The following is a 27754-nucleotide window of genomic DNA, read 5'->3' on the forward strand; positions in this document are numbered from 1 at the left end:
TAAACATGGCATAAATGAGAACAGGATTGCTACGTGGACATAATGAAAAAGTGATAGAAAAAGTAGTCTGGAAATTAAGTTTGTCCTATGATTATAAGGAGGTGAAGGAAATAGGCTATTGGAGAGGAGATAAAAGACATGACAGATGTATTAATATGCATATAATAAATATGCACCTGTGTAGAGGGAGAAAAAGTGAGGGTAGGCCGATGGACTGTTTTAAGGATAAATGAAAATGATAGTAGGACAGGTGGATATAGACTCATATTGACATTTCTTATTTTTAGATGCATTTCTTATTCTTTGATTTATACTGAGCCCTCTGTTGAATATAAAGAAAATAAAGGCACTAAGTGCGGTGTAAGAGTGCTAATAGTTAAATTTGCAGAGTGCAACTAGCATTTTTGGTGCTTACAGTTTCTGTTACTTATCCTATATCTTCATAGATGTGGTATATTTCTTCCATGATTATGTGTTCCTAATCTTCTAAGGCAAAGTATCTCAAATTGGGGTATACATATCACATGAAATGTGTGCTTAAAATACAGATCTCTATATCCCCATTTTATGTACTGAATCACAGTCTCTGGAGGTTGAGATCAAGTAAGTATGCATTTTTTTTTTTACAGATTCCTCAGGTGATTGTATTATAGAAGAGAGTTTGAGACTCTGTGTATTATAGAAGAGAGTTTGAGACTCTGTTAAGATCTTAACATTTGATTAATTTTAAAAACAGTAATTATATGCTGCTGCTGCTAAGTCACTTCAGTGGTGTCCGACTCTGTGCGACCCCATGGACTGTAGCCCACCAGGCTCCTCTGTCCCTGGGATTCTCCAGGCAAGAACACTGGAGTGGGTTGCCATTTCCTTCTCCAATTATATGCAGTATATTCATTTTCTGACAACAACCTTTAGGATGCTGGGTGGGTTTCCTGACTTGGTGGGGAACTTGGTTTCTTCATATGTAGTAAAAGGAAATATATTAAAAAAAAAAACTTCAGTTCTGTTCAACTGAGACGTGCTCTGATTGTGTACAAATGAGATAAGAATTTACAGTGATTATTTGGATCCATGCTAAAGCTTAAAGGCTTCAAAATTTGTTTTTTGATAAGAGAAGTTTTGATAGGTTAAATGTTTGATTTAAGGAATAATAATTGCTACCGTACACTGAGGCCCTATTATGCTCCAGGCAACATTGTCTTACATACTTTAAAAATATTTTCACTAATGCAACAACCTGACACCTAAGACTGACAGGACACTCCCAAGCTGCTACTCTGGGAGGTAGCGGGGCAGATGCTCCTATATGTACCTAACATAGCAGGTGCTCACCATATATAATTTAGTTAAAAGCTTAACTGCTATAGGTATCTGAAGGAATTCAAGACACGTACTTAAATAGTTGTCATGTATTTTCAGCCCTGTTGGAGAGAGAGAGGAGTAAGGAAATGGAGATCAGTAAGCTCTGTGGCCGGAGAAGGCAATAGCACCCCACTCCAGTACTTTTGCCTAGAAAATCCCATGGACGGAGGAGCCTGGTAGGCTGCAGTCCATGGGGTCGCTAAGAGTCGGACATGACTGAGCGACTTCACTTTTACTTCTCACTTGCATGCATTGGAGAAGGAAATGGCAGCCCACTCCAGTGTTCTTGCCTGGAGAATCCCAGGGACGGGGAAGCCTGGTAGGCTGCCGTCTATGGGGTCGCACAGAGTCGGACACGACTGAAGCGACTTAGCAGCAGCAGCAGCAGCAGCAGCAAGCTCTGTGGCTGAAAATGGGCATCATGGTTCTGCCCGCTGGAAGCCTTCAGGCTGCAGGGCCTGCCTAACTACCTGTCCATACATCCTGGCAGCAGCTCTTAGGGGCGTTTGTCTCTTGATATGTTTTGAATATTCACAGATACTACAAATGAGTTTGGTTCTGTAATTTTAGAGCAATTTTTTTTCTTTGAAAGTTGTCTATTCAGTTGTCTGTGTAAAAAGAATTGAGTGAGGTGTTTTATGTTTTAGGTTAAAAATCTGTAAGAGCCTGATTTTAGAATTCACCAGCTCCTCAGAAGTTTGGCGAAATATGGTATGTTTCTGTTTTATTTTTTGAAAGTCAAAATTGCATGAATATCTTAATGTCATGATTAGAATAGTGATGTATTCAGCAGATTTGGATAACTGCCATTTTTAAAGGATTATGCTGCTAGGTGCTAAATCACTATGCTGCCAGGTAGACTGTATGAGGGCTCCAAGTGGGATTCGGAAAGAAATTTAGAAGAGGTTAGTGTGCTACGAGGGGTAAAATAGTTGCATAAGAAGATTGAGGGGGCAAGTTTGGCTGTTAGGCTATGAGTTAATAATAGCTTCCATTTATTGGGCTTTTTCTATGTGTCAAGCACTGTTTTGAACAAAATACATGTTTGTTCATCCTCATGACAGACCTCTGAAATAGGTACTACTGTTACCTTAGTTCTGTATATTGGGAAACAGTCTTGGAGAGGTTAAGAAACTTGCCCAAGATTTTCCATTGAGTAAGGGACCAAACAAGGCCTTGTATCCATACTGACTCTGGGAGCTGTTTGCTCTGTTGAGCACTAGACTATGAAAAAGTAAGTCTAGAAGAGAAAACTTGCCTCAGTATTTTTCACAGAACATGTAGCTCTTTAATGAATTAATTCATCTCAGTTAATCAATTAAAAGGTATTTTGACTTCTTCATTTTTATGTTTTACAGGTTGGAAAGTTAGACTTGGATCTTTTAAATCCACATACACTATTAGTCTTATGAAGACCAGAGGAAATACTATTCGTTTCAGGGGGCGCATTACCTCTTTTCCAAATGACCTCAAGAATCTTCTAGGTTGTTATTAGGAAGCATGTAACATGATAGGAAAATCTAGGAAATCTGATATCTTCCAGGGATTATAAATCCCACATATTTAGGCATACCTCAGAGGTATTTCAGGTTTAGTTCTAGACTACTGCAGTAAGGCAAATAAAGCTAATCATGTGAAGTTTCTGGGTTTCTGATGCCTATGAAGGTTATATTGACAGATGCTTACTATAGTATATTAAGTGTACCATAACATTATGTCTAAAAAATAGTGTACATATCTTAATTAAAAAATACTTTGTTGATTAAAAAAAGTGCTAAACATCATCTGAGCCTTCCGCAAGTTGTTATAGTAATATCAAAAGTTACTGATCATAAATCACTGTGGCAAATATAATAATGAGGAAAAAATGTGAAATATTGCAAGAATTAACGAAAATGTGACACAGAGACATGAAGTGAGCCAATGCTGTTGGAAAGATGGCACCTGTAGACTTGCTAGAGGCAGGCTGCCACAAACCTTCAGTTTGTCAAAGACGACACACATTATTTGTGAAGCGCAATAAAATGAAGTATGTCTGTATTGGAGTCCGCGAAAGTTATTTATGTATTCTTTGGCCAACTCTTACCCTTATCTGAATTTGAAGCCCAAGTTCATAGGCTGCAGAGTTATGGGTTCAAGCATTGATGTTTCATCCCTTAGTATTCTCAGATAGCTTCCTATTTTATAAATGTCAAGGGTCTTTTGTTTCTGTCTCCTAATTTTCTCATCTTTCCTTAGATAGCTTTTCAGATTTGGCTTGGATATATAGTTTGATAGCGAAATCATCCGGAGGAAAAACTAGTTGCAGGGCATGAACTCTTGATTCTGGGATATTCCCGATGTGTATCTTTGCCAGTACTGCAGTGTGAGTAGGATGCCTGATAAATCATGAACCATGATAATCAGGACAGTTCAGCTAAGGCCAAGTAAGGGGATCAGAGGATACTAGGTTGAGGGAGAAAAAAATGATTTTGTATTTCGCCATTCTCTGTCATGAAACTGAATGTTAGTGGATTTATGACTGATAAGGAGAACATGATATTCATGAAATACCCAAGGAGTTTTTGCTACTGTTATATTATCCTGTGGAATAAGTAGGAATAGACTTGAGAGTGTGTGTGTGTGTGTGTGTGTGTGTGTTTGTGTATAACTATTTCATTAAGCATTTGACTACCTGGAAAACTGTTACTATTAGTCCCATTTAAACTATTATAATTGTGGATTCTCAATTTATATTTTAAATCTTTGCTTACTTACATATATTTAAATCATGAGGCTCTAGAGCAAAACTAAACAAAATCACAAAATACTAATTCTGGTTAGGAAGTCAATATACCTATGTTTTAGTCCTAGGCCTGGCTTCAACACTAATACTAAAATCTTGGGCAAGTCAATTAATCACTCTAAGGCTGCTTTGTTTTTCTGTTTTTTTTAAATTCTTTCTATCGTACCTACTTGGTATAGGTTAGAGCCATAGTTGTTTTGAGATTTAAGATACTGTTGACCAAAGTGCTTTTGTAAACTGTGACACTTCATAAAAGTACAAGATTATTGTCATGTTTTCTCAAGTGAAGAAATAATTTAAGAAAAAAATGCTGGAAAATAGTCCTTGAAAGCATTTCTATAATTATTCTTCTGATGAATGTTACATTGGCACCTAATTTGAACCTGTGAAAAATTTTTTTTTTTGAACAATGAATTGAGTTTATAAAGTGTTCTAACTAAAGATTTGTTTAATTTATTAGAGTTATTAAACCTACGCTCAGATCAAGTTAGCAGCTAGACTGGTGTGACAACCTGTTTTTAATCAGTGACTCAAAGCTGTGATCACCCTGATGTCACCGAATGGCCACAGCTTGTAAAAGGTAATTTTGAATGTTATTTTACAGCCTTTAAAAGGCTGCCATTGTAAAATACATGCTGTTAAAAAAAAAGAAGAAAGAAAATGTATAGTTGACAGGGATACTGACTGCTAAGAATAGTGGACCTACGAGTTGACCCGCTTCTCCGTTTAATCTCCTTCCTAAAATACTTTCTGCCTTTTCCCCAGACTTATCTGTATGAATAAATAGGAAAGTATTTCTAAAAATTTCCAAGTTTTTAAATAAAGATTTTATTATGAAGATTAAAAAAAAAAACTATGAAAAAAGTCTTAATATACATTTTAAAATATGCTTTTCATGTGGTGAGAGTTTTAATAACACTGGTATACTGTTCTGTCCCAGAGAGTTACAGTGGAAGTTAAAGGAGGGCCTTGCAGTCCAGAGAAGCTGCACCTCATAAAAATCTCTCTTCTGATTTGTTTTTCTGACAAACTTTAGGTTAACCTGAGTCAGTACTTTTGGGGTTTTTTTCGTTTGATTTGTGTCCTCAATTTGGTAAAATTACGGCTGACTGAATGGATATGAGCTTGAGCAAGCTCCAGGAGATGATGGACAGGGAAGCCTGGTGTGCTGCATACAGTCCACGGGGTTGCAAAGAGTTGGACACGACTGAGCAGCTGAACAACCAGATCCTTACTTCCCAGCATTTGACAGTAAAGAATAAAGACTCTTCAGGAGCTAAATTAAAGCTTGGAAGCTATTGTTAGATCTTAGGTATTTTATTTATTTATTGGAGTTTTGGAATTTTTTTCCCCCAAACTTTAAACTTATTTTGTATTTGGGTATAGCCAGTTAACAATGTGATGGGAGTTTCAGGTGAATAGCAAATAGCATATATCTGTTCTCCCCCCAGATCTTACGTACTTTAAAATTTTGAGTGTTTGGATCCTAACTTTAGGATACTCTTTGGTAAATTATTTAGAATGTTACAGACAGAATACAATAAGCAGAATGACTAGAAATTTATACAGGCAGGTACTATTACTTATTACTCACTATAAGATAAAAAGTGCTTCTTTTAGTTCAGTGTTTATTCATAACCTTTTTCTTGATTAAAAAACAATTTCCGTTTTGAGTGAAAAACAAATGCACTATGTTTAAGAGTCTTAGGGTAGATTGTTTTAAGGTAATAATCGTCAATTTATATTATTCTTTTCTTCTTCTTGAATTGGTTTAAATTACTTGGTTTGACTTTAAAGTGGTTTTGGTAGTTACATTAATATATGTTAATATTAAATGATGCTGATGTTTACGTATTCTGTTGTTTAGGGAACAGACTTTGGAAATTAGAATGTAGATACCATTTGATGTATTTAATCTCTATTCCATTTCAGAATCTCAAAACTTTACAATAATTGCAAATTGTACTTCTGAGACTTGGAGTTATGTTCCCTCTTGCTTGCATCTTACCTTTTTGCAGTAGTAGTTTAATTTCCCTGTCAATGTGTCCTCAGTTTTTCCCCCTCTCTCTTTCCCTGTTAATTTTGAAAATTTTGCCGCCTACGTGTTTAAAAGCTTCTAATCTGCCTCTCTTCCCTTAGAGCCAGCAGGTTTATTTTTTGTTTTGCAAGCCTGCTCTGCCTCCTTACAGTATGACATCTGATGCTGGAGGGTCGGTCGCACTTTCAAAAATGAGTCAGCTGGTACATGGGGTTATCATCACTTTTTAGCTCTTCTGTCTGAGAGATACAAGTTTGGAAGCAATCTTGGGGTACTTACCCACAAGGCTGGTGGAAACCAGGTGTGTCACAAAGGTGATTTGTTTGCTCCCTGGGGGAGAGGGTGGAGTGAAATTTTTGCATTTGTGTCACTGCCAAGTCACTGCCACCTCCAGCATGCCCCAGGTTTTAGTTCTGATATCATTTTGTGCATAATTGAAAATGTGAATATACTGCAAAGAAGATCTAAAATAAATATTTGAGCTGCTGGACTCCTGCATTTTTTTGCATTCTTTCCCTTGGACCACTGCAATGAGGGATAATTTTGAAAATGATAAAGAAGTGAGTTTTTTAAAACTGAGAAATACGGGAAACAGATTTTTTCTTTTCTGGTGGCTCTGAGTTTAAGATTCTTTTGTTAAAAGTTGTTTGGAATTTGAAGTCTCAAGTCAGTGATAAAATTACAAATCAAGTCCTTGTAATATCAGTTTGAAAATTTAGCTTTTGACCTCTAAAAAATATTTTACCTATTCTGTGAATTTAAAGTGTTGAAATCAGTTTTATGCTGATTCACCTTAATATATGTTGACTGATGCTGGTTATAAAAGTGAATAGAGTAATAGGAATTTATTTTTTTTAACATGTTGGGTAGGGTAGGCAGAATTGGTTCATGCCCCAGAATGAAAATAAAAGATTTCTTACTGTCTTAGAATTTTGAATATTTCTACTTAAAATAGCAGCAGTATATTGAAAAAGTAGAAAAAAACTGGCAACTGTTTATAGCTGAAGTCATTCATTGTTATCCACAGCAAGATTTTTAATGCCCTGGAATAAAATTGACAGGTACACATGCTGCCAGTGTATTTTCAGGGAAAGCTACTTTCGTTGAAATAAGGTAATCTTGATCAGAATGGTAAATCAGACTTCAGTGTCTCAAAATTCATGAGGCTATTAGGTTTAAATTTGTATTATCTACAGCAGAGATTGGCAGACTTTTTTTTTAAAGGGCCAGGTAATAAATATTTTAGGCTTTGTGGGCCACGTGTCTGTAAGTTTCTCAGCTCTGCTCTTGTGGTATAAAAGCAGCCATAGACAGTATGTAAATGAATGAGCATGCCTCTGTGCCAGAACAAGCTTATAAAAATAGGCGGCTGACCCAGGCCTTAGTTTGTCATCCCAGGCAGTAGTTTGCTGATACTTTATCTAAAGTTTGGGATCACGAATACCAGTGCATACCTTTGATATTGTGAATAACTGATATTTGGCTGTAGACGGTTTCATAGTTGTATGTTTTTATTATAAATATTTGACTTTGTAAATAATTATGATTTGTTACATTGGTTTGTATGTTGGTACCTAAATAGTGTTTAGTTTCCTTTCCTTAAAAAAATGAACTGAGTTTTTATTAGTCTAGCCCTTATGATAAATGTGTTGTATGGCAATCTGATCGGATCACTTTTTTCTCATGTTGAACTTTTAAAATTGTTAACCCATTAAATCTTGGTTTCAAATTTGTCTTCCAAAATAAAATGTTTGCTCCTTTTTTGAAATATGGAATATTTTGCTTAACTTTTCTCAATTGCATTTTACAGATCATCAGGAGAACCTCAATCTGACGACATTGAAGCTAGCCGAATGTAAGTGTAACTTGGTTGAGGCTGTGGTGTCTAAGTTGCTCTAGATTGCTTTAAATGGTATCACATTTTTTGAAAACAATTTCCAGTTAAAGAGAGTAATACTTTAGAAAGTAAATTGGAAGATAGGAATACACATGTCTCATTTTCCCTACCAAATAAATACCTCTAAATCTTGGTAACATATTACTAGATTTCTACTTCTAGACAGATAATTGCATACCCCTGGATTCTTACATATTTTTGCTCCCCTAGAAGTTTTAGTCTGTTAGTGTGAAAGACCTGGAAGCACATCAATTCATTTATGGTGGTAGAAGGATCCCAGGATGGAACATGAACATAAAGAAGTACCAGTGTACTCAGGTACCTTGATGCAATAGGGACCTAATCCACATGGCAGAAAACAGGGGTGATCAGGGAAGGCTAAGTTAAGTCTTGAAGTGAGACTGGGAGTTAGCTAGCACATGCTAGGCAGAAACACGAGCACTTACAAAGCCACATAGTAAACGTAAGAAGCAGTAGGCAGTTGAGGATTTTTAGATTATAGGCTAACCGAAAGGTGGAAAGTTAAAGGAGATGAGACTGGATAAAAAGGACTAGGTGCTTGCATGCTTTGGGAACGGCCTTGGCCTGTCTCTCATAGGTATTTGGGAGTCAGTAAAGAATTTGCTAAGTAGGGTAACCTTGTTAGATATATATATTTTTAGTAACTTTGCTGGCAAGGAAACAGGATTGAAGAGAAATCATATGGTAGGAAGACCAAAATTTAGTCAATGAAAGCCTAAATAAGGGCAGTAGTATATTAGGAATTCAAGATAAACTTTTCTGCTTTAAAGAAAAGTATTTAGAAAGTGAAGTAGTTAAGACTTCAGTGATTAGTTGTGAAAATATAAGAAGTTTAAAATAACTAGAGATGGTGATTATTGAAGCAGGGCTTTAAGGTAATAAAGGTTGGAATGAAAAATATAGGTATAGGGATTTCTCTTGAATAAGAGCAAAGACCCATATGAATGTAGAAGAGGGAGGTAAGGATGAGTGCTGGTGCTGCTGCTGCTGCTGCTGAGTCAGTTCAGTTGTCTCTGACTCTGCGTGACCCCATAGACAGCAGCCCACCAGGCTCCTCTATCCCTGGGATTCTCCAGGCAAGAACACTGGAGTGGGTTGCCATTTTCTTCTCCAAGGATGAATATGTAATATTAAATGTATTGGTAGGTAAGAATGGGGAAGTCAAAGCCACTGTGCCTAAACTGTCAATTTTCTTAGTAAGTTAGGTCAGCTACAACACTGTGTGCTTATGGAAGAAGTGGTTTCATTGTTGATTAAGCTTGGGACATATAGACTTAAACAGCAGATTTCTTTCCTGAAAATTGTAAAAAATCCTTTAGAATGATATACATTGTGCATCTCCAAGAAGGGATTATAAAATGTATTTTTCAAACATATGTGTCCATGTAACTTAAAATTTTTTTGTGTGGTAAAATACACATTATAAAATGTCCAATTTAGTGGTAATTAGTTACATCTATATTGTTGTGCAATGATTGCCACCATCATCTCTGTAACTCTTTTCATCTTGCAAAACTGAAACTGTCGTCAGTTAAAAAAAATCACTCCCCATTCACTCTTCTCCCCAGACCCTGGCAATCACCATTCTACTTTCTTTGATTTGGACAACAATACCTCGTATACTCTGAGTGCCCACAGTATTTGTCTTTTTGTGATTGGCTTATTTTACTTACATAGCATGATATCAGGGTTCATCCATGTTGTAGTGTATGTCAGAATTTTCTTCCCTTTTAGGAACTGAATAATCTGTTGTATGTATGTAACATTTCGTTTATCCATGTATCTGCTGATGGACACCGGTTGCTTTTGTTTTAGCTATTGTGAATAATGCTGCAGTGTAAGAATACCTCTTCGAGACCCTGCTTTTATTTCTTTGGGTATATTCCCAGAAGTCAGATTGCTGGATCATATGATAGTCCTATTTTTAATTTTTTGCACAAGAAGCCTTCATACTGTTTTCTAGAGTGGCTGTACCACTTTAACAGTTTGACCACATAATGCACAAAGGTTATAATTCCATACATTCTCAACATTTGTAATTTTTTTTTTTTCCTTCACTATAAGCCATCCTAATGGGAGCACGGGTATTTCTCTTTATAGTTTTTTGACCATGTAACTTTTTAAGAAACATTTTAAAGTAGTTTTTGTAGAACTCAAGAGTTTGGTTAGGGGATTTGAAAAGACTGAAAACTTGGAAAGTTCTTGGGGAAAATGGGTGAAGTGGACCAGATATTGAGAGTCTCATGCTAACAGGGTACCCAGCTAAGATTAACTTATCCATACTTGCAGTTAGACGACTTTTCTGTAGTAGCCAGAAAAAGATGCATGGTATTTCACCATTGGCTATTAGAACAGATGGGAGTGGCATGTGTGTAGAGTGTTAACATTGGAGTAGTTGAATTTACATGTCATCTGTTGGAAAGGTTGTGGTGCCAGATGAAGATGTTGGGTTGGTTATAGAACGCATGATGGGTCAAAGATAGTTTCAGTTTAAGTGAAACTCTTACAAGCATAGATGATGATGATCAGAGCCTAAGGTAGTGATTGGCTGAAACTGAGAGGAGATGAGGGACCCTCAAGTTAAGAAAGTCAAGTATTTTGGGGGCTTGAGGGTTGGGATAGATCATGCGTACAGGCATTGAAGTCACAATGCCAGTGATATAACTGGGGCAAAATAGAGGCTTTAGTATATGAGTGCAATTTACCAGAAAGTTTCTAAGTATAAGTTGTGTTTGTGTTGTGCTTTTTTTTTTTCTTTCAAATGGGGGATGGGCATTGTTTTTAATACAGTGAATAAGAAGGATAACAGTACATTTAGGGACTTGAGTTGTCTGTGGAAACGTCACTTAAAAGAATTATAAGAAATGCATTTGGGGGCAAGTTAGGTTTCAGTGAAAGCTAAAAGATTGAGAAAACATTATATAAAGCAATTGAAGATATGAATGTGTTTCTCGCGATCTTGATGGAAGAGGTTAGATGGATGCATCAAGAGTAAAGAATGAAAAGGAAAGATGAGGCTTGTGTTTTGTAGTATGGCAAGAATGTGAGGTGCGGTAGGATGTTTATCATGAGGTTCCAGATGAGACTCTGGTGTTAAGTTCTGGTTGAGTTTAGCAAGGTATCATTGCTGTTGCCCATTGTAAGGTGGAGTAACTGGAAATTAGAACTAACAAAGATTTCTAAGCTTCTGGCTGTAATGGTGAGACTATAGTTCTAAGTTTTCATGTCTGCCACAGTTTCTCAAATTTCTATAACTGTAGAAACCATAACTAGGCAGTAGTTTAGTAAGATTTCTTTTACCTTAAGCTTATGTGTCTTGATTTACAAAATAGGCGATGAAGGATTCTTGTTTTTATCTAAGAATTAACTAGTGTGTTTTATTAATGGCAACATCTTATATTTATTAAAGCGTGATTCTTTTTACCACTTTGAGATATATTTGCATTTGATATCCTTTAGGGAACACCTCGAGTACATTTTAAATAATTATATAAAATTAAAGAATATGCATGGTTTTAGAAATTCTTAGTGTCACCCATTTCCTAGAGCACAGAAAAACATAGTTTTTAACAGCTGCATGCTAATTTATAGTTTAGCCTCGAAATAGAACTGACACAATAACCCAGATCTTTTTATTCAGTTATATAATATACTTGGATTTTGTTTAAATTCTACATACCATATAGTAGTCTTTTTTTACATACTAATTTAGACTCTTTAATTTTCTTAATGATTTCAAAGCAGTTTTAGTAATTTCAGATTTCTTGTTTTTGGTAGTTACTCCGCAACCTTATCTCTAACACTTCGGCTATGTTTTTAGGTATATAATTAAGACTGTAAAGGGAACCAAGGGTAAGTGTATCAAGTGATTTATGGTTCAGTATTTGCAAGTGCTATTTTTTTTTCTAAATGTTGGCATGACCAAGGTCTTAGTCCTCAGGCCATAGTCCTCAGGCCATTATTATCTATTATCTATAGATAAGATTTCTTCATAGGGCTTCCCTGGTAGCTCAGCTGGTAAAGAATCCACCTTCAATTCAGGAGACCCTGGTTTGATTTCCTGGGTCAGGAAGTTCCCCTGGAAAAGGGATTGGCTACCCACTCCAGTATTCTTGGGCTTCCCTGGAGGCTCAGACAGTAAAAAATCTGCCTGTAATACAGGAGACCTGAGTTGGGAGGATCCCCTGGAGGAGGGCATGACAACCCACTCCAGTATTCTTGTCTGGAGAATCCCCATGGACAGAGGAGCCTGGCAGGCTCTAGTCCATGGAGTCACAAAGAGTTGGACACCACTGAGCAACTCAGCACATAGTATACCAACCATAATGTAAATTGAAATAGCTAATTGTTATTGGATCAAAGATTGAAGTTATTAAACCCTGTTACTTATGCTCAAAACTTTTCAGAGGTCTCTCCCTCAGAGTAAAGTCCAAGGATCTACAAGGCTCTGTGCTTCCTTTCACTTTTGTGACCTTTGTATTTTCTTTTGCCCATTTTTATCCTCACTTGCTTAATGCTCTTGCCCTTAATGATTTGGTGTTCTTAAGATGTGTGCCTGTTTTCTGTGATCCTTCTCTCTGATAACCACATGGCTTCCTTTCTCCTTTGCTTTATAGCTCTCAAATGATCCTTATCAGAGAGTCCTTCCTTGACCAACTTTCTTCAAAGAATGATCATGTTCTGTCTTCCCTATTCCTTTTCCCATGCTGTATTTATCTTCATGGGATTTAATATCATTTGACTGGTTTCATATTAATTTCTTTATTGTCTGGCTCATTTAATACCAGGATGGAAGTCTAATGTTCTTTAAATGTGTTATGGTGTGTTTTTTGGCCCAGAATGTGGTCTGTTCCATGTGAGTTTGAGAAGAATGTGTAATCTGCTGTTGTTGGATGAAATATTCAAGAGATGTCAGTTGATTGATGGTGCTCTTGAGTCCATCTGTGCCCTTAATGATTTTCTGCCTGCTCCATCTGCCCATTCCTGATAGATAGGTATTGAAGTCTCTGACTATAGTAGTAGATTGCTCTAGTTTTCTTTGTAGTTCTATCGTTTTTTGCCTGAAGTTATTTGATGCTCTGTTGTGCGGTGCATACACATTAAGGATTGCGATATTATCATGGAAAACTGACCCATTTCTCCTTGTGTAATGCCCCCTTTTAGCCCTGATAACTTACTTTGTTTTATTTTTAATTGGAAGATAACTGGTTTACATTGTTGTATTGGTTTCTGCCATACAAGGTGAATCAGTGGTTAAGTATATGTGAGTCCCCTCCCTCTTGAACCTCCCCAGTCCCACCCCATCCCACCCCTCTGAGTTGTCACAGAGCAGCGCGGAGTTGAGCTCGCTGTGTTACACAGCAGCTTCCCACTAGCTCTCTTTTACATGTGGCAGTATGTATGTTTCAGTGCTACTCTGTTTGTCCTGCCCTCTCCCCCCTGCTGTGTCCACAGATCTGCATCTCCATTCCTGCCCTGCAAATAGGTTCATTAATAACATATTTCTAGATTTCATATATATGCTTTAATATATATTTGTTTTTCTCTTAATGACTTAATATATATTTGACTTTCTCTTAATGACTTTACTCTGTATAACAGGTTCTAGGTTCATCCACTTCACTATAACTGACTAAAATTCGTTCCTTTTTATATTTGAGTAGTATTCTGTTGTATATGTACCACAACTTCTTTATCCATTCATCTGTTGATAACACGGACATCTAGGTTTCTTCCGTGTACTACCTATTATAAATGCTGTTGGAATGAACATTGGCGTACATGTATCTTTTTTAATTACGGTTTTCTCAGGGTATATGTGCAGTAGTGGGGTTGCTGAATCATATGGTAGTTTTATTCCTAGTTTATTAAGAAATCCTATTCTTCATAGTAGCTGTATCAATTTACATTCCTACTAATTGTGCAAGTGTTCCCTTTTCTCCACAGCCTCTCCAGCGTTGATTGTTTGAAGATGGCCATTCCAACCGCTGTGAGGTGATAACCTCCTTGTAGTTTTGATTTGCATTACTCTAGATAATGAGTGATGTTGAACATTTTTTCATGTGTTTATTGGCCATCTGTTCACCTTCTTTGGAAAAGTGTCTATTTAGATCTGCGCATTTTTTGATTTGGGTTATTTGTTTTTCTGCTATTGAGCTACATGAACTGCTTGTATATTTTGGAGATTAATCCTTTGTCAGTTATTTCATTTGCAGTTATTTTCTCCTGTTCTGAAGGTTGTCTTTTCATCTTGTTTGTGGTTTCCTTTGCTGTGCCAAAACTTTAAATTAGGTCCCATTTGTTTATTTTTGTTTTCATTTCCATTATTCTTTATTCTAGGAGGTGTGACCCTGATACCTTTTCTTTGGAGTCTGCTCTGGCTGAAATTAATATAGCTGCTCTTGCTTTCTTTTGATTATTGTTAGCATGGTATATATTTTTCCTATTTAATTTATATGTGTCTTTATATATAAAGTACAGATAATGCATAATTGGGTCTTGTTTTTTGATCCACTCTGACAATCAGTGGTGAAGAATCCACCTTTCAGTGCAGAAGACATAGGTTCGATCCCTTAGTCAGGAAGATGCCCTAGAGAAGGAAATGGCAACCCCTTCCAGTATTCTTGCCTGGGAAATCCCATGGACAGAGGATCCTGGCATACTTCAGTCCATGGGGTTGCAAAAGGGTCAGATACAACTTTGTGACTAAACAACAACAACGTATACACATACATGAGTAGATACACACACACATATGTACACATAAGTATCATAAACCAAGTACATAGTTGATATTATTTTAAACAACTTGTATGTCTTAGATTAGTTAAGATTAAGAAAAATAAAAGGTTTTCTTTTACTTTTCACTTATTTATCAGTGCTTGTCCTTCTTTATGTAAATCTGAGGTCCCAATCTGTATACTTTTCACTTATTTCTTTATCAGTACTCATCCTTTATGTAAATTTGAGGTTCCAATCTGTATCATTTTCCTTCTCTTTAGAGAATTTCTTCTAACATTCTTGGAAGGCAGGTGTGCTGACAACAAATTCCCTGAAGTTTTATTTGTCAGAGTCTTTATTTCTGCCTCACTCTTAAAGAAGAATTTCACAGGGTATAGAATTCTAGGTTGGTATTTTTTTCTTTCTCCATTGCCCCCATCCCCCTTAGTACTTAATGTATTTCATTTCACTCTCCTTTCATGGTTTCTGAGGAAAAGTCAGATGTAATTCCTATGTTTGATATTTTGTAGGTAAGGAATTTTCCTCCTCTGGCTTCTTTCAGATTTTTTTTCTTTATCTTTGATTATCTGTAGTTTGAAAATGATATCACTAAGTGTAGGGTTTTAGAGCGGGAATTTCTCCTGGTTGGTGTTTTTTGAGCTTCCTGGATCTATAGCTTGGTACCTGATAGTAATTTAAGGACATTTCTCAGTGATTGTTTCAGATATTTCTGATGGTCCTTTCTTCTTTTTCTAGTATTCCCATTATGTGTGTGTTACACTTTTTATAGTGTCCCACAATTGTTAGTCTTTGTTCTCCTTGCTTTTCAATTTTCAAAGATTCTGATGATAATATCTAAGTTCAGAGATTCTTTTCTTAATTGTTTCCAGTCTACTATTAAGCCCTCAAAAGACATTTAAAAATTCTGTTACAGTGTTTTTGATCTCTAGGTTTGTTTGTTTTGGTTATTTCTTAGGATATCCATCTCTGCTTACATTTACATGCTGTCTACCTTATTCACTGAAAAGATCATATGGTTTTTCCTTTTTAGTCTTACTGATATGGTGAATTACCAAGCCTGCAGTCCTGTGATAATCCAACTTGTGTGTCAGTCAGTCAATCAGTTGGGTCCAATTCTTTGCGACTCCCATGAATTGTAGCCTGCCAGGCCCCTGTCCATGTAATTCTCCAGGCAAGAACACTGGAGTGGATTGCTGTTCCCTTCTCCAGGGGATCTTCCCCACTCAGGGATTGAAGCTGCGTATTCTGCATTGCAGGCAGATTCTTTACCGTCTGAGCCACCAGAGACGCCCTGCTTTATTCATTAAAGCTTAGTAAATTATATATTAACTAGCTCTTAGTTAGTTTAAATTCCTGGTATGATAGTTCCAACATCTCTGCCATTTCTAATTCTTAAGCTTGCTCTGTGGTTGCAAATAGTGTTTTTTGCCTTTTAGTATGCCTTGTAATTTTTTCTTGATAGCTGGCATGATTTCCCAGGTAAACGGAATTGCTGTAATAGGCCATCAGTAATGTGATAGTAAGATGTAAGCGGAAAGAAAGCATTTGATAATATCCCATCAGGATAAAGTATTTTTGCCTGAGGACAGGCCTTGATAAGAAGAGAGGGCACTTCACTTCAGTTCAGTTCAGTTCAGTCACTCAGTCGTGTCCGACTCTGTGCGACCCCGTGAATTGCAGCACGCCAGGCCTCCCTGTCCATCACCAACTCAAATCCACGTCCATCGAGTTGGTGATGCCATCCAGCCATCTCATCCTCCGTCGTCCCCTTCTCCTCCTGCCCCCAATCCCTCCCAGCATCAGAGTCTTTTCCAGTGAGTCAACTCTTCGCATGAGGTGGCCAAAATACTGGAGTTTCAGGTTTAACATCATTCCTTCCAAAGAACACCCAGGACCGATCTTGTTTAGAATGGACTGGTTGGATCTCCTTGCAGTCCCAGGGACTCTCAAGAGGGCACTGGTATATCTTGAAATGGTTCCTTTCTCTGCCCCCCCTGCTAGAAGCATGAGAGGAGTTTCCTCAGTACTGGCTCTGAGAACCTGCTCAAGCTCCTTGGGGTAATTCTCATAAAAATTCTGGGGGCTCCCCTAAGACTGGCCCCTCCCTCTATGGAGTTTTTAAGTCCAGATTTTCTTAAGGCCGAGCTTCTAGGAGTTTGTCAATTACAGTTAAGGTTTTTCTGTCCTGTCACAGGTTCCTACTTGTGGATCTCTGCTTCAGTAAACTATGACTCCCTGTATTTGCCTGTCTCTCAGTATTAGGGACATTTGGCGTTATGCTCCTCCGTCATTTAGGAATCCAAGAAGAGTTGTGGAGTCCTTTCATCTCTTCATCTTTTTGTTACTGGATTGGAGTAATTACTTTCTAGCTTGTGGAACCAGAAATCAGAAGTTGAGATGTAGCTTAGATGCTCTTTTGTCTGTGGAGTGGAAGAAAATATTTATATACAACTCCGAATTAAATATACTTATATGTGTTTAAAAATATTTTTGGATTAAATAATGTCTTGAAGTACATTCTGAAGTAAAAGATACAAAATAAAGGTGGCTCTTCTGTTTCCAGGATTCCCTCCTGGGTTCTGACACCATGTTCTTGCTGTCCAGATTGAGCCTTTGCATGCACCTTTGTGTGCCTCTGATATGCCTAAGGAACTGGGAGGTATCTGCCTCCCTTCGTGGTTAAGTACTAGAAAAAAATAGTTAATTGACACTGCTTTCTAGACAGTATCAGGAGAGGAAATGAAGAATCCTCACTGAGTTTCTGAAATTTGCTGGGTTCTGAGAACGTAACTGTAGATAAATGGTCAGATCGTGTGTCTCAGGGAGCTTACCATGTAATTAATAGGCACTTATTATAAAGTGTACTGAAAATAGGTACAGGTTACTGTGGGAGCAGCAGTCATGATCCTGAAATGATACTAAGCTGAATCTTTAAATAGAAGGAGATATGCTTCTGGTTCATAGTAGGGATGAATGCCTCTGACTGAGTCTTCTCAGAAGGCAGAGTGAGCACAGCCCTGTTATTTTGTTGAAGTACTCCAGCGAAGCAGTTTTTGGGATCAGTGTGAATTTGCGTTTTATTATATTGTACATGTCCTTAAAAGATTTTAAGAATTGTTAGTGGGAATAGTTTACAGTCCTTCTCCTAGAATACTTTGTGAGGATTAAAGGCCATAGTGGGCAAAAACCACTCACTATGTTAATGAATTTTTATTGTTTTTGTTATTTAAGCTCGTAACAGTACCTTTTACTCAGGTGCCCATCCCAGAAAACCTATGTATTCAGCTTTTTCTATTCATTACCTCTGCATATACATCTTTTAAATGTTTCTTCCATCAGTTTCCTTTTCTTTCCTGCTATTTCTTCACTCTTTGTCTGGTCTCTAATAGTAGTCATTACCCAACTAGATTGCCTGCCTCCAGTTTTGCCAATTTTGGTCCCAGTTTACAACATGGAATTATCATGAAGGCAGATTTGACTTAGTCATTGACTTACTTAAAACCCTTTAATGACTCCTGCTGCAGATGTTGTTATCTAGTGGTTTATGAAAAGTGTGTGAATATTCTGAAACTTCTTGCCAGATGAAGTATATATATATTTTTATGGGAAGAAAGTTACTGACCTTTGTTAGATTACTCCTCTGCTGGCTAAAATCTGAATTCCTTATCATGTCTTAAAAATTCTCCCATAATCTGGCCTCTCCCTGCCTTTGCTTAGTCTTTGAGTCCTTCTTGAACTTTATGCTACTGAACTGCATCCAGTGGTCTTAAGACCTTGTTCTCAGACTCTTCTGCCTTCACTCACTCATTTCTCTCTTATCTGAAACAGTCTTCCTACCCTCTTTGTCATCTGTTCCCCAGTCATCCTTTGCAATTCATCTTGGCTAAATTGCCTCTTTTTATATTGCCATACCTCCTGAGTCCCTGTGATGTTAAAAATCTTCTGGGTTCCTTCTACCCCCCACCCCTTAAACAGTTCCCTGAAGAAAGAGCCCATAAAAAATAGCCATAAGATCTGAAATAATAGTTCTGTTTTCTCAGGCAGAGTTTGAAATATACTGAAGAAGACATTTGGAAGTAATCAGGTATTGCTAAAGCCTTGAAAGATGAAAATCTCCAAAGAGAAATACAAAAGAGAAGATGTCTAATGGCTTGTCCCTGGGGAGTATAAGCATTTCTAGAGGAAGGGAAGCATCTGAAGAACAGCCAGAGAGAAAGGAAGTCAGGAAAACAGTGTCCTGAAAGCCCATAGTCAGTAAATTCCAAAAGACCTACATTTCTTAGCAAGGTTACATAAATTTGATATGTAGTTTTAAGTTTGATATAGCCCCATTTGGCTATTTTTGCCTCTGTTGCCTGTACTTTTGGTGTCATACCAAAGAATTCATTGTCCAAATCTCATGTCCTTTAACCATTCCCTTATGTTTTCTTCTAGGAGTTTTGTAGTTTCAGCTTGTATATTTAGGTTGATCCATTTTTAGCTAACTTGTATATTGTATTGTATAAACTAAGGGTCCAGCTTCATTCTTCGTGTGGGGATATTCAGTTTTCCCAGCACCACTTGAAGAGACTGTTCTTTCCACATTGTATACCTTTGGTACCTTTGTTGAAGATCATTTGACTGTTAGGTTTTAAGGGTTTATTTCTGGATTCTCTGTTATGTTCCATTGGTTTGTATGTCTTGTCTTTATACCAGTACCATGCTGTTGTGGTTACTGTAGCTTTGTAAAGATGTTTTGAAATCAGGAATTGGAAGCCTCTGGCATTGTTTTCTTTCTCAAGATTATTTTTGCTACTTGGCATACTTTGAGATTCCATATGAATTTTAGGATTGTTTTTTCCCATTTCTGAGAAAATATCATTGGGATTTTGTTAGGGATTGAATTGAATCTTTAGATTTCTTTGGGTAGTATGGACCTTTTAATAGCACTTCAGTTTTGCAGTTGATGAACACAGGATACTTGTTTGTGTCTTTAGTTTCTTTCAGCAGTGTATTGTCATTTTCAGTGTACTAGTCTTTGGCCTCCTTCAGTAAGTCTGTCCATAAGAATTTTATTTTTGATGCTGGTATGGAGGGGAATATTCTCTTAATTTCCTTTTCAAGTTGTTCATTGTTAGTTCATAGAAACAAAACTGATTTTTGCATCCTGCAACTTTACCAAATTCATTTATTAGTTCTAACAGTTTGTGTGTGTGTGTGTGCATGTGTGTGTGCGCGCGATCTTTATGGTTTCCTGTGGGCAGAGATAATTTTGTTTCTTCCTTTCCTATTTGGATACTTTCTTTGGTTTTACTTACCTGAATGCACTGACTAGGATTGCCAGGAATCCTGTGTTGAAAACAAATGATGAGAGCAGGCATCCTTGCCTTGTTGGTGATCTTAGAGGGAAAACTGTCAGTTTTTCACCATTGGGCATGATACTGACTGTGGACTTTTTATATGGCCCTTATTATGTTGAGGTAATTCCTTTTGTGTCTAGTTTGACTTTTTGTTATGAAAGGGTGTTTGTCAAATGCTTTTTCTGCATCAGTTGAGATGATCATGTTATTTTTGTCCTTCATTTTGGCAGTTTGGTATATGACATTGACTGATGTTCATACGATGAAACATCCTTAACATTCCAGGAATATATCCCACCTGGTGGTGGTGTATAACTTGAAAGTGTCAGATTTTACTTCCTAGTAATTTATTGATTTTTGCAGTGGCACCCCACTCCAGTACTCTTGCCTGGAAAATCCCATGGACTGAGGAGCCTGGTAGGCTGCAGTCCATGGGGTCGTGAAGAGTCAGACAAGACTGAACAACTTCATTTTCACTTTTCACTTTCATGCGTTGGAGAAGGAAATGGCAACCCACTCCAGTGTTCTTGCCTGGAGAATCCCAGGGACGGGGGAGCCTGGTGTGCTGCCATCTATGGGGTCGCACAGAGTTGGACACGACTGAAGCGACTTAGCAGCAGCAGCATCCGTATTCATCAGGGTTATTGGTGTGTATTTTTCTTGTCTCATATGTCTCTCATTTTGGCATCAGGATTATGCTGGTCTCATAGGTAAATTTGGAAGGGTATCCTTCTCTTCATTTTTGGGGACGAGTTTGAGAAGGATTGGTGTTAATTCTTTAAATCTTTGGTAGAATTCTCCAGTGAAACTATCTTGTTCTGGACTTTTGTAGAAATATATACTCATTTTCTTTTAAGGTTATTCAGCTCATTGGTGTATCTTGTTGTTAGTGGTCTCTAAAGATGTTTTCTGTTTTTGTGGCATCATCATAATTTATCTTCTTTCATCTGATTTTGAAAATTTGAGTTTTTTCTTGGTTTAGCAAATGATTTGATGATTTTCTTGAAATTCCCCCCGAACAACTGTCATTGGTTAGTTTTTCTCTTCGTCTGTGCTCTATTTCATTTCTTTGTAATCTTCATTGTTGTCCTTCTAACTTTGAATTAGTTTGTTTTTTTGGTTACTTGAGGTCTAAAATTAGGTTGTTGATTTGAAGTCTTTTCTCTTTTTTAATGTGGGTGTTTACCACTCTGAAGTTCCCATGCTTCTGCTTCGTCCCATACATTTTGGTATGCTGTATTTCATAGTTGTTTCTTTCAAGGTATTCTGTAATTTTTTTTTTTTTTTCTGATTTCTTCTTTGACCCATTGGTTGTTCAGACTATGTTGTTTAATTTCCATAGTGGCTAGTTTCAAGTTTTCCTTTTAATTGTGATTTTTTATTTCATTCTGTTGCAGTTGGGAAGGACACAGTATGATCACCGTTTTCTGAAATTTTGCTAAGATTGTTTTGTGGCGTGGCATGTGCTCTTTCCTGGAAAACGTCTCATGTGCAATTGAGGAATTGGAGGTTCTGCTGTTGTTTTGTGCAACATCTTTTATTTGATTGTTAGGTCCATTTGTTCTATTATAGTGTTCAAGTCCTTTGTCTCCCAAATGATTTTGTCAGGTAGATATATATAAATATATATATGGAAAGTGAGGTACTAAAATGTCCTACTATAATTGTTACTGTTTCTTCCTTCCATCAGTCAATGTTTCCTTAATTTATTTCAGTGCTCTGCGTATATATTTTTAGTTGTATCTTTCTGGTGAATTGATCATTTTTTAAAAATTACATGTTATGTCCGTTGTTTCTTAATGACAGTTTTTAACTTACACGTCTTTATTTTCTCATATATTATCTGCCTTCTTTCAGTTATCACTTGCATAGTATGTTTTTTCTTTATTTCACTTTCAACTTGTGTATGTATGTCCTTGTATCTGTAAAGTAACTCTTTTGTATACTGCATTTAGTTGGTGTCTTGCTGATAGTGTTCTTGACGCCAGTTGTCATTGTATCTCACTGTGCACACTGCTTATTGAACCCATGGTAGACAAGGCACAAGTGGGGAAGCTGGAAGAAAACTCAAGGAGCCATAGGAATTGCGGACCCATTTATTCTTTATTCTTGTCTGGCTGGCACAGCAGCCGTAGCAGCAGAACTGCTATACTCTCCTCTTGTGGCTGGTCCTACGGGCACAGCCGTGACGCAGCAGTAATGCTGCCGCTTTCTAGGTGGAGCTTACAAGTGCCAACAGCACAAAGTAGCCTGTGACCAAGCAGTGCCTCGTGACACTCATGCATAGTGCGATCAGTGATCTCAGCTGCCGCGCACTCACTGTTTACAAACCTTGGGGCAAGAGAGCCTGAACATGCTGTCTTGGCTAATTTACTCTCTTCCCTACGGTTGGGGTGTTTTTTTTTTTTTTTTTTAAACTTAGTAACCCATTTAGCTGTTCTGTATCTTTTGATTAGTAGTTTAATTCATTAATATTTAAAGTACTGATAGGAAAGAAAGAATTTATTATTGCCATCATGCTAATTGTTTTTTGTATATCGTATAATTATTTTTTCCCTTTTTTCCTGTGAGATGTCTTCCTTTGTGTTTTTTTTTCTTATAGTGACATGCTTTGATTCCTTTCTTTGTGCGTCTTTTATAAGTATTTTCTTTGTGTTTGTGTGCTAAGTCATTTTGATTCTGTCTGACTCTTTGTGACCCCATGGACTGTAGCCTGCCAGGCTCCTCTGTGCATGGAATTTTCCAGGCAAGAATACTGGAGTGGGTAGCCATTCCCTTCTCCAGGGGATCTTCCCCACCCAGGGATTGAACCTGTGTTTCCTGTGGCTGCTATTACAGGCAGCTTCTTTACCACTGAGTCACTGGGGAAGCTGGTGTTTACCATTGTGTTCATCACGGTGATTACATAACATCTTTCAGTAGTAGTGATGTATTTTAAACAAATAATTATTTCAGTTGGATACAAAAACTTGATATGTTTTTCCTTTTTGTTATGACATAAATCACACCTTTTTGTATTTCCTATCCATTAACATATAGCTGAGTTTTAAAAAAATACTTATTTATTTATTTGACTGTGTCAAGTGCTAGCTACAGCACTCAGAATGTTTGTTGCATCGTGTTGGATCTTTTGTTGTGGTTCATGGACTCTCTAGTTGTGATGCGTGGGCTTAGTAGTGACGGCACAAGAACTTAGTTGCTTGGCAACAGCTGGAATCTTAGTTTCCTAACCAGGGTTGAATCTGTGTCCTCTGTCTTGTCAGGTGGTTTCCTAACCACTGGACTGCCAGAGAAGTCCTTATAGTTGAGTTTTTTTTTTTTTAATGTTGCTCTGTTTTAACTCTACCTGAATATAAAGTGATATACTCATCACCATTACAGTATTACAGGATTCTATGTTTGTCTATAAATTTACCTTTACCAGAAGGCTTTATATTTTCAGATGCTGTTTTATTGTGTATCCTTTTGCATTTCTTGTAAGGCAGGTTTAATGGGGATGAACTAGCTCAGCTTTTTTTTTATGCTACAAGGTCTTTATATCTCCTTTGCATTTAAAGTCAGTTTTGCCAAATAATAGTGTTTTTAGTTGGAAGTTACTTATCTCCAGCACTGTGAATATGTCATCCTACTCCTTTCTGGCCTGCAAAGATTTCTGCTGATAAGTCTATTTATAGTCTTATGATAGCTTCCTTGTGTGTGACCAGTTGTTTCTGTTTGGTTGCTTTCAGGATTCTTTATTTTTTATTTTGCATCTTACTATGTGCCTCTTTGCTGCTGCTGCTAAGTCGCTTCAGTTGTGTCCGACTCTGTGCGACCCCATAGATGGCAACCCATCAGGCTCCCCTGTCTCTGGGATTCTCCAGGCAAGAACACTGGAGTGGGTTGCCATTTCCTTCTCCAATGCATGAAAGTGAAAAGTGAAAGTGAAGTCGCTCAGTCGTGTCCGACTCTTCATCCTAATTGGAGTCCTTTGAGCCTCTTAAAATTAGATGTCCGTTTTCTTCCTCAGATTTGGGAAGCATTTGGCTATTAGTTTTTCATTTAGCTTGCTTCATTCTCTCTTCTCTAGCTGGTATTCCCAAGTGCATGTGTTGGTCAGCTTGATGATATTCTATCCCGTAAGTCCCTTTGACTTTCTTCACTTTTCTTCTTTTTGTTTTTTTTTGCTTTTTTTCATTCTGACTCAGGAATTTCAAAGACTCACCCGTAAAGTTCATTGATTTTTTTTTTTTTTTCTTCTGCTTGATCAAATCTGCCATTGATCCCCTCTTGTGAATTTTTCAATTCAGTTATTATATTCTTCAGCTCTAGAATTTTTTTTGGTTCTTTTTTTGTCTTTTCTTTTTGTTGATGTTCTCATTTTGTTCATGCATCATGATTTCATCTAGTTTTTTATGTTCTGTTGTACTTTGTTTCCTAATGGCAATTATACTGAATTTTTTTGTCGTTTTAATTTGTAGAACTCTTATTTGTTTAAGGTCATTTTCTAGAACTTTATTTTGTTCATTTGACTGGGTCATGATTCTGTTTTTTGTGTGTCTTGTTGTTGTGGATTTTGCATTTGGAAAACACCTTCTCTCCCATTCTTCATGGACTGGCTTCATAGAGGGGGGGATCACATCATTCGGCGTAGCTAGAGAATCTTGGTACCTCTAAAATCTTTTAGGGGGTGCTTTTTCTCTGGACTTGTCCTTGTAATTTCTCAATTGAAGGGGTTTATTATTGGTTGTTTTTTTCAAGAGTATATAGTCTTTTGCCCTCTCTTGTGTCTTTCTGTCTCATTTAAGGTTCTCTGGGTCTACAGCAAGCCAGAGACCTGCCATTTGTTTTCCCTCAGCGTCCAGTGTATGCTGGGTCCAGTTCTCTGAGTTAGGCTAGACAGAAACTAGTCCCTTATACAGCCCCTAGAAAAACTGGAATGTTGCACATAATTCTCTCTCTCTCTCTTTTTTTTTTCCCCCTTATCAAGGGTGATGCTGTAAGTTAGGCTTTTCATCACTATTGTGAACTGTGCTACTTGGGGAGAGGTTGAGGCAGTTGATATGGAATAACTTTTCTTACACATTTCTGGCTGGTTTAGTCTTTGAGTTTGCTGGGGGTACCTGCAGCTTTCTAACTGGTTTTGGAGCTCTCAAAAAAGTTTTGGCATCACATATAAGTCAGAGTTTCTGTGTGAGAATCTGGTGCTTCCTTTTTCTCTATCCTGCTGACTCAATTCTGGTTAGCTGGTTAGTTTTTTATCTTTTTTCAGATAATTTAGTAGTTGTACAGTTCAGTTAATGGAGAAATATACCTATGGGTTCATTTATCATCTATACAAAACTAACTTTGATATATATTAAATAATCTTTAGTATAAATTAAAATATCTGTCTTAATAATTTTTTCACCCTAACATTGAAAGAACTCTAGGTGTTTTTTCAGCAGTGTATATTAAATTCTATTAAGTTTTTAAATAACTCCAAGGTTTTCTGAGCTCCCTAACAAAAAGATTATTTTATAGGTGATCTAGCTATCTAGAATTGCAAAATAGCCAGCCAGCCAGATCTTTATCACAGAAATTACAGCATATTGCCTGATCCATGGTAGACACTCAAGTGTATAATTAGTCATGGGACAAGTTTTGTCTTGATTGTCTTTGAATCAGAAATAGAAATCAAAGATCGTATTTCATGATCATCACAGAGAATTAGTTGCTCTGCAGCAGTGCCAGCATGTGCTTTGTATTCCTTTCCCTTTCAGATCTTAATTGGAGGGAGATGGATGGATATATTTTATTGTTTGTGTGTTATACTTCACTCTAAAATGTCACGCTGTTTAAAAAAACCAAAATGTTTTTTAAGATGAGTAATTTTATATAAGTTTATTCTACAGTTTCTGTGTATACTGTGTAAGAAACTATTTAGGCAGTGAGATTATAAACCTCAGAAAAGAGTACTCAGGAGTTATTGTTGAATATATTTCTAAAGTAAAATATACCAATTTAAGTAAAAACTTTTTGGTGAAAACTATATCTTATTCTGTAGTTAATGGTTTGTTGTTTGGATCATGGTAATAATGAGTTCATGATTCAAATAATTTAATAATTCATTCAGGTCCATTGTAACAGACACTACCTTAAACCTGATCATAGCTGTGTCACAGTTGTTTTTTCATTGGATCTGTTTCTATAAGGCCTACTAATATCTAGGATAACATTGGTCATTCTTAAAATTTTTTTATGTTAAGTAAAACTTTGGGAAAGGGGATGGCACATTTACAGAGGTAATATCTTAAAAGAAACAAAGGTGTTCTGCTTACTTTGATGCTAGTAAACAGTGGTTACTAGCTTTATAGACTGATGATACAAGTCTTGGGCCCTTTGTGTTTTATCTCTGACGTCTTGATTCCTCACATCATCATTTGATTTTATTTTCAGTTATAGTCCTTATACTTAACATTCACATGTTCTTTTGATCTTTGCCTTTTTATCGCCTTTCATTATTCTGTACTTTGTCCACCAGTAGTTTTTAGGTTGCAGTCACAGTACTGATTCTTTTAAGCTCTATCATTCCTTTTAATTTTAATTCCAGTCTTGTTTGCTCATTGTTCACTGATACATCTTCACTTTCTGACAGTTGTTGTTGTTTTTGTTTTTTTTTTTACCGGTCACACCATGCAGCATGCTGAATCTTAGTTCCCCAACCAGGGATCAAATACACGCCCCCTGCATTGGGAGTGTGGAGTCTTAACCACTCAGGGACGTCCCCTGATAGTTGCTGTTTATTTCATCGCCTTTGTTCTTGTATTCATTGTTTATTTTCCAGCTTCCTATTAAGTTCAATTTAAGATCATTTTCAACTTTCATGTTATATTGCTGGCAGTTGTTTCAGTGGTTCTGATGTCAGTGGTTTGCTGTTGGTACAGGAACATTAGCATACTTTCCTCGTATTTGTTTCCTTAATAGACAAATTAAGTTGTTGTACATAATGTGATCAGAGTATAACTCTTATTATTGTAGGGTTTTTTGGGTTTTTTTGTTTCTGTTAAATACTGGACTGTTCCAAAAACTGAGTCAGCAAATGTGGTATTTGTGTCATTGATGGTGATGGTTTTCCTTTTCCTTCATTGATGGCTGAAACCATTCCCTCTGCTGTTTATTTGATCTGTTCTCTAAAAAAGTTGCAATATGGCAACAGTATTTTCCCTGCATGATTTATTTAAAAAATTTACAAACAAGCAGATAAGTTGATGCCATGTGCCTGTCATCTTTGTTTTTGCTCAGTCATGGCTGACTCTTTGTGACCCCATGAGCTGTAGCATGCCAGGTTTCCCTGTCCTTCACCATTTCCCAGAGGTTGTTCAAATTCATGTCCATTGAGTCAGTGGTGCCATCCAACCATCTTATCTTCTGTCTTCCCCTTCTCCTCCTGCCTTCAATCTTTCCCAACATCAGGGTCTTTTCCAGTGAGTCAGTTCTTCGCATCAGGTGGCCAAATTATTGGCGCTTCAGCATCAGTCCTTCCAACGATTATTCAGGACTGATTTCCTTTAGGATTGACTGGTTGGATCTCCTTGCAGTCCAAGGAATTC

At 37.0% G+C, this 27754-nt stretch overlaps 1 protein-coding gene across 15 annotated transcripts in view; it reads left to right on the plus strand.

Moving 5' to 3' along the window:
• The window catches only part of UBE3A (ubiquitin protein ligase E3A), a 96852-nt gene that overhangs the window by 31321 nt on the left and 37777 nt on the right, over nucleotides 1-27754 (plus strand). For 4 of the 15 annotated variants that reach the window (XM_086364911.1, XM_086364918.1, XM_086364921.1 and 1 more), the window contains exons 2-5: nucleotides 2010-2073; nucleotides 4608-4727; nucleotides 6287-6486; nucleotides 7996-8040. The exons of 1 other annotated variant lie outside the window; for it this stretch is intronic. In XM_086364911.1, coding sequence (XP_086221037.1) covers nucleotides 8039-8040 — 2 coding nt within the window. In that variant the 5' untranslated portion in view covers nucleotides 2010-2073; nucleotides 4608-4727; nucleotides 6287-6486; nucleotides 7996-8038. The remainder of the gene's footprint in view (nucleotides 1-2009; nucleotides 2074-4607; nucleotides 4728-6286; nucleotides 6487-7995; nucleotides 8041-27754) is intronic. 10 more of the 15 variants (XM_086364907.1, XM_086364917.1, XM_086364919.1 and 7 more) reach the window with 4 other exon arrangements.

Source organism: Bos grunniens, chromosome 21 (genome assembly GCF_055505025.1).
Source record: "Bos grunniens cultivar Pamir isolate PY7600 chromosome 21, Bosgru_T2T1.0, whole genome shotgun sequence".
NCBI lineage: Eukaryota > Metazoa > Chordata > Mammalia > Artiodactyla > Bovidae > Bos > Bos grunniens.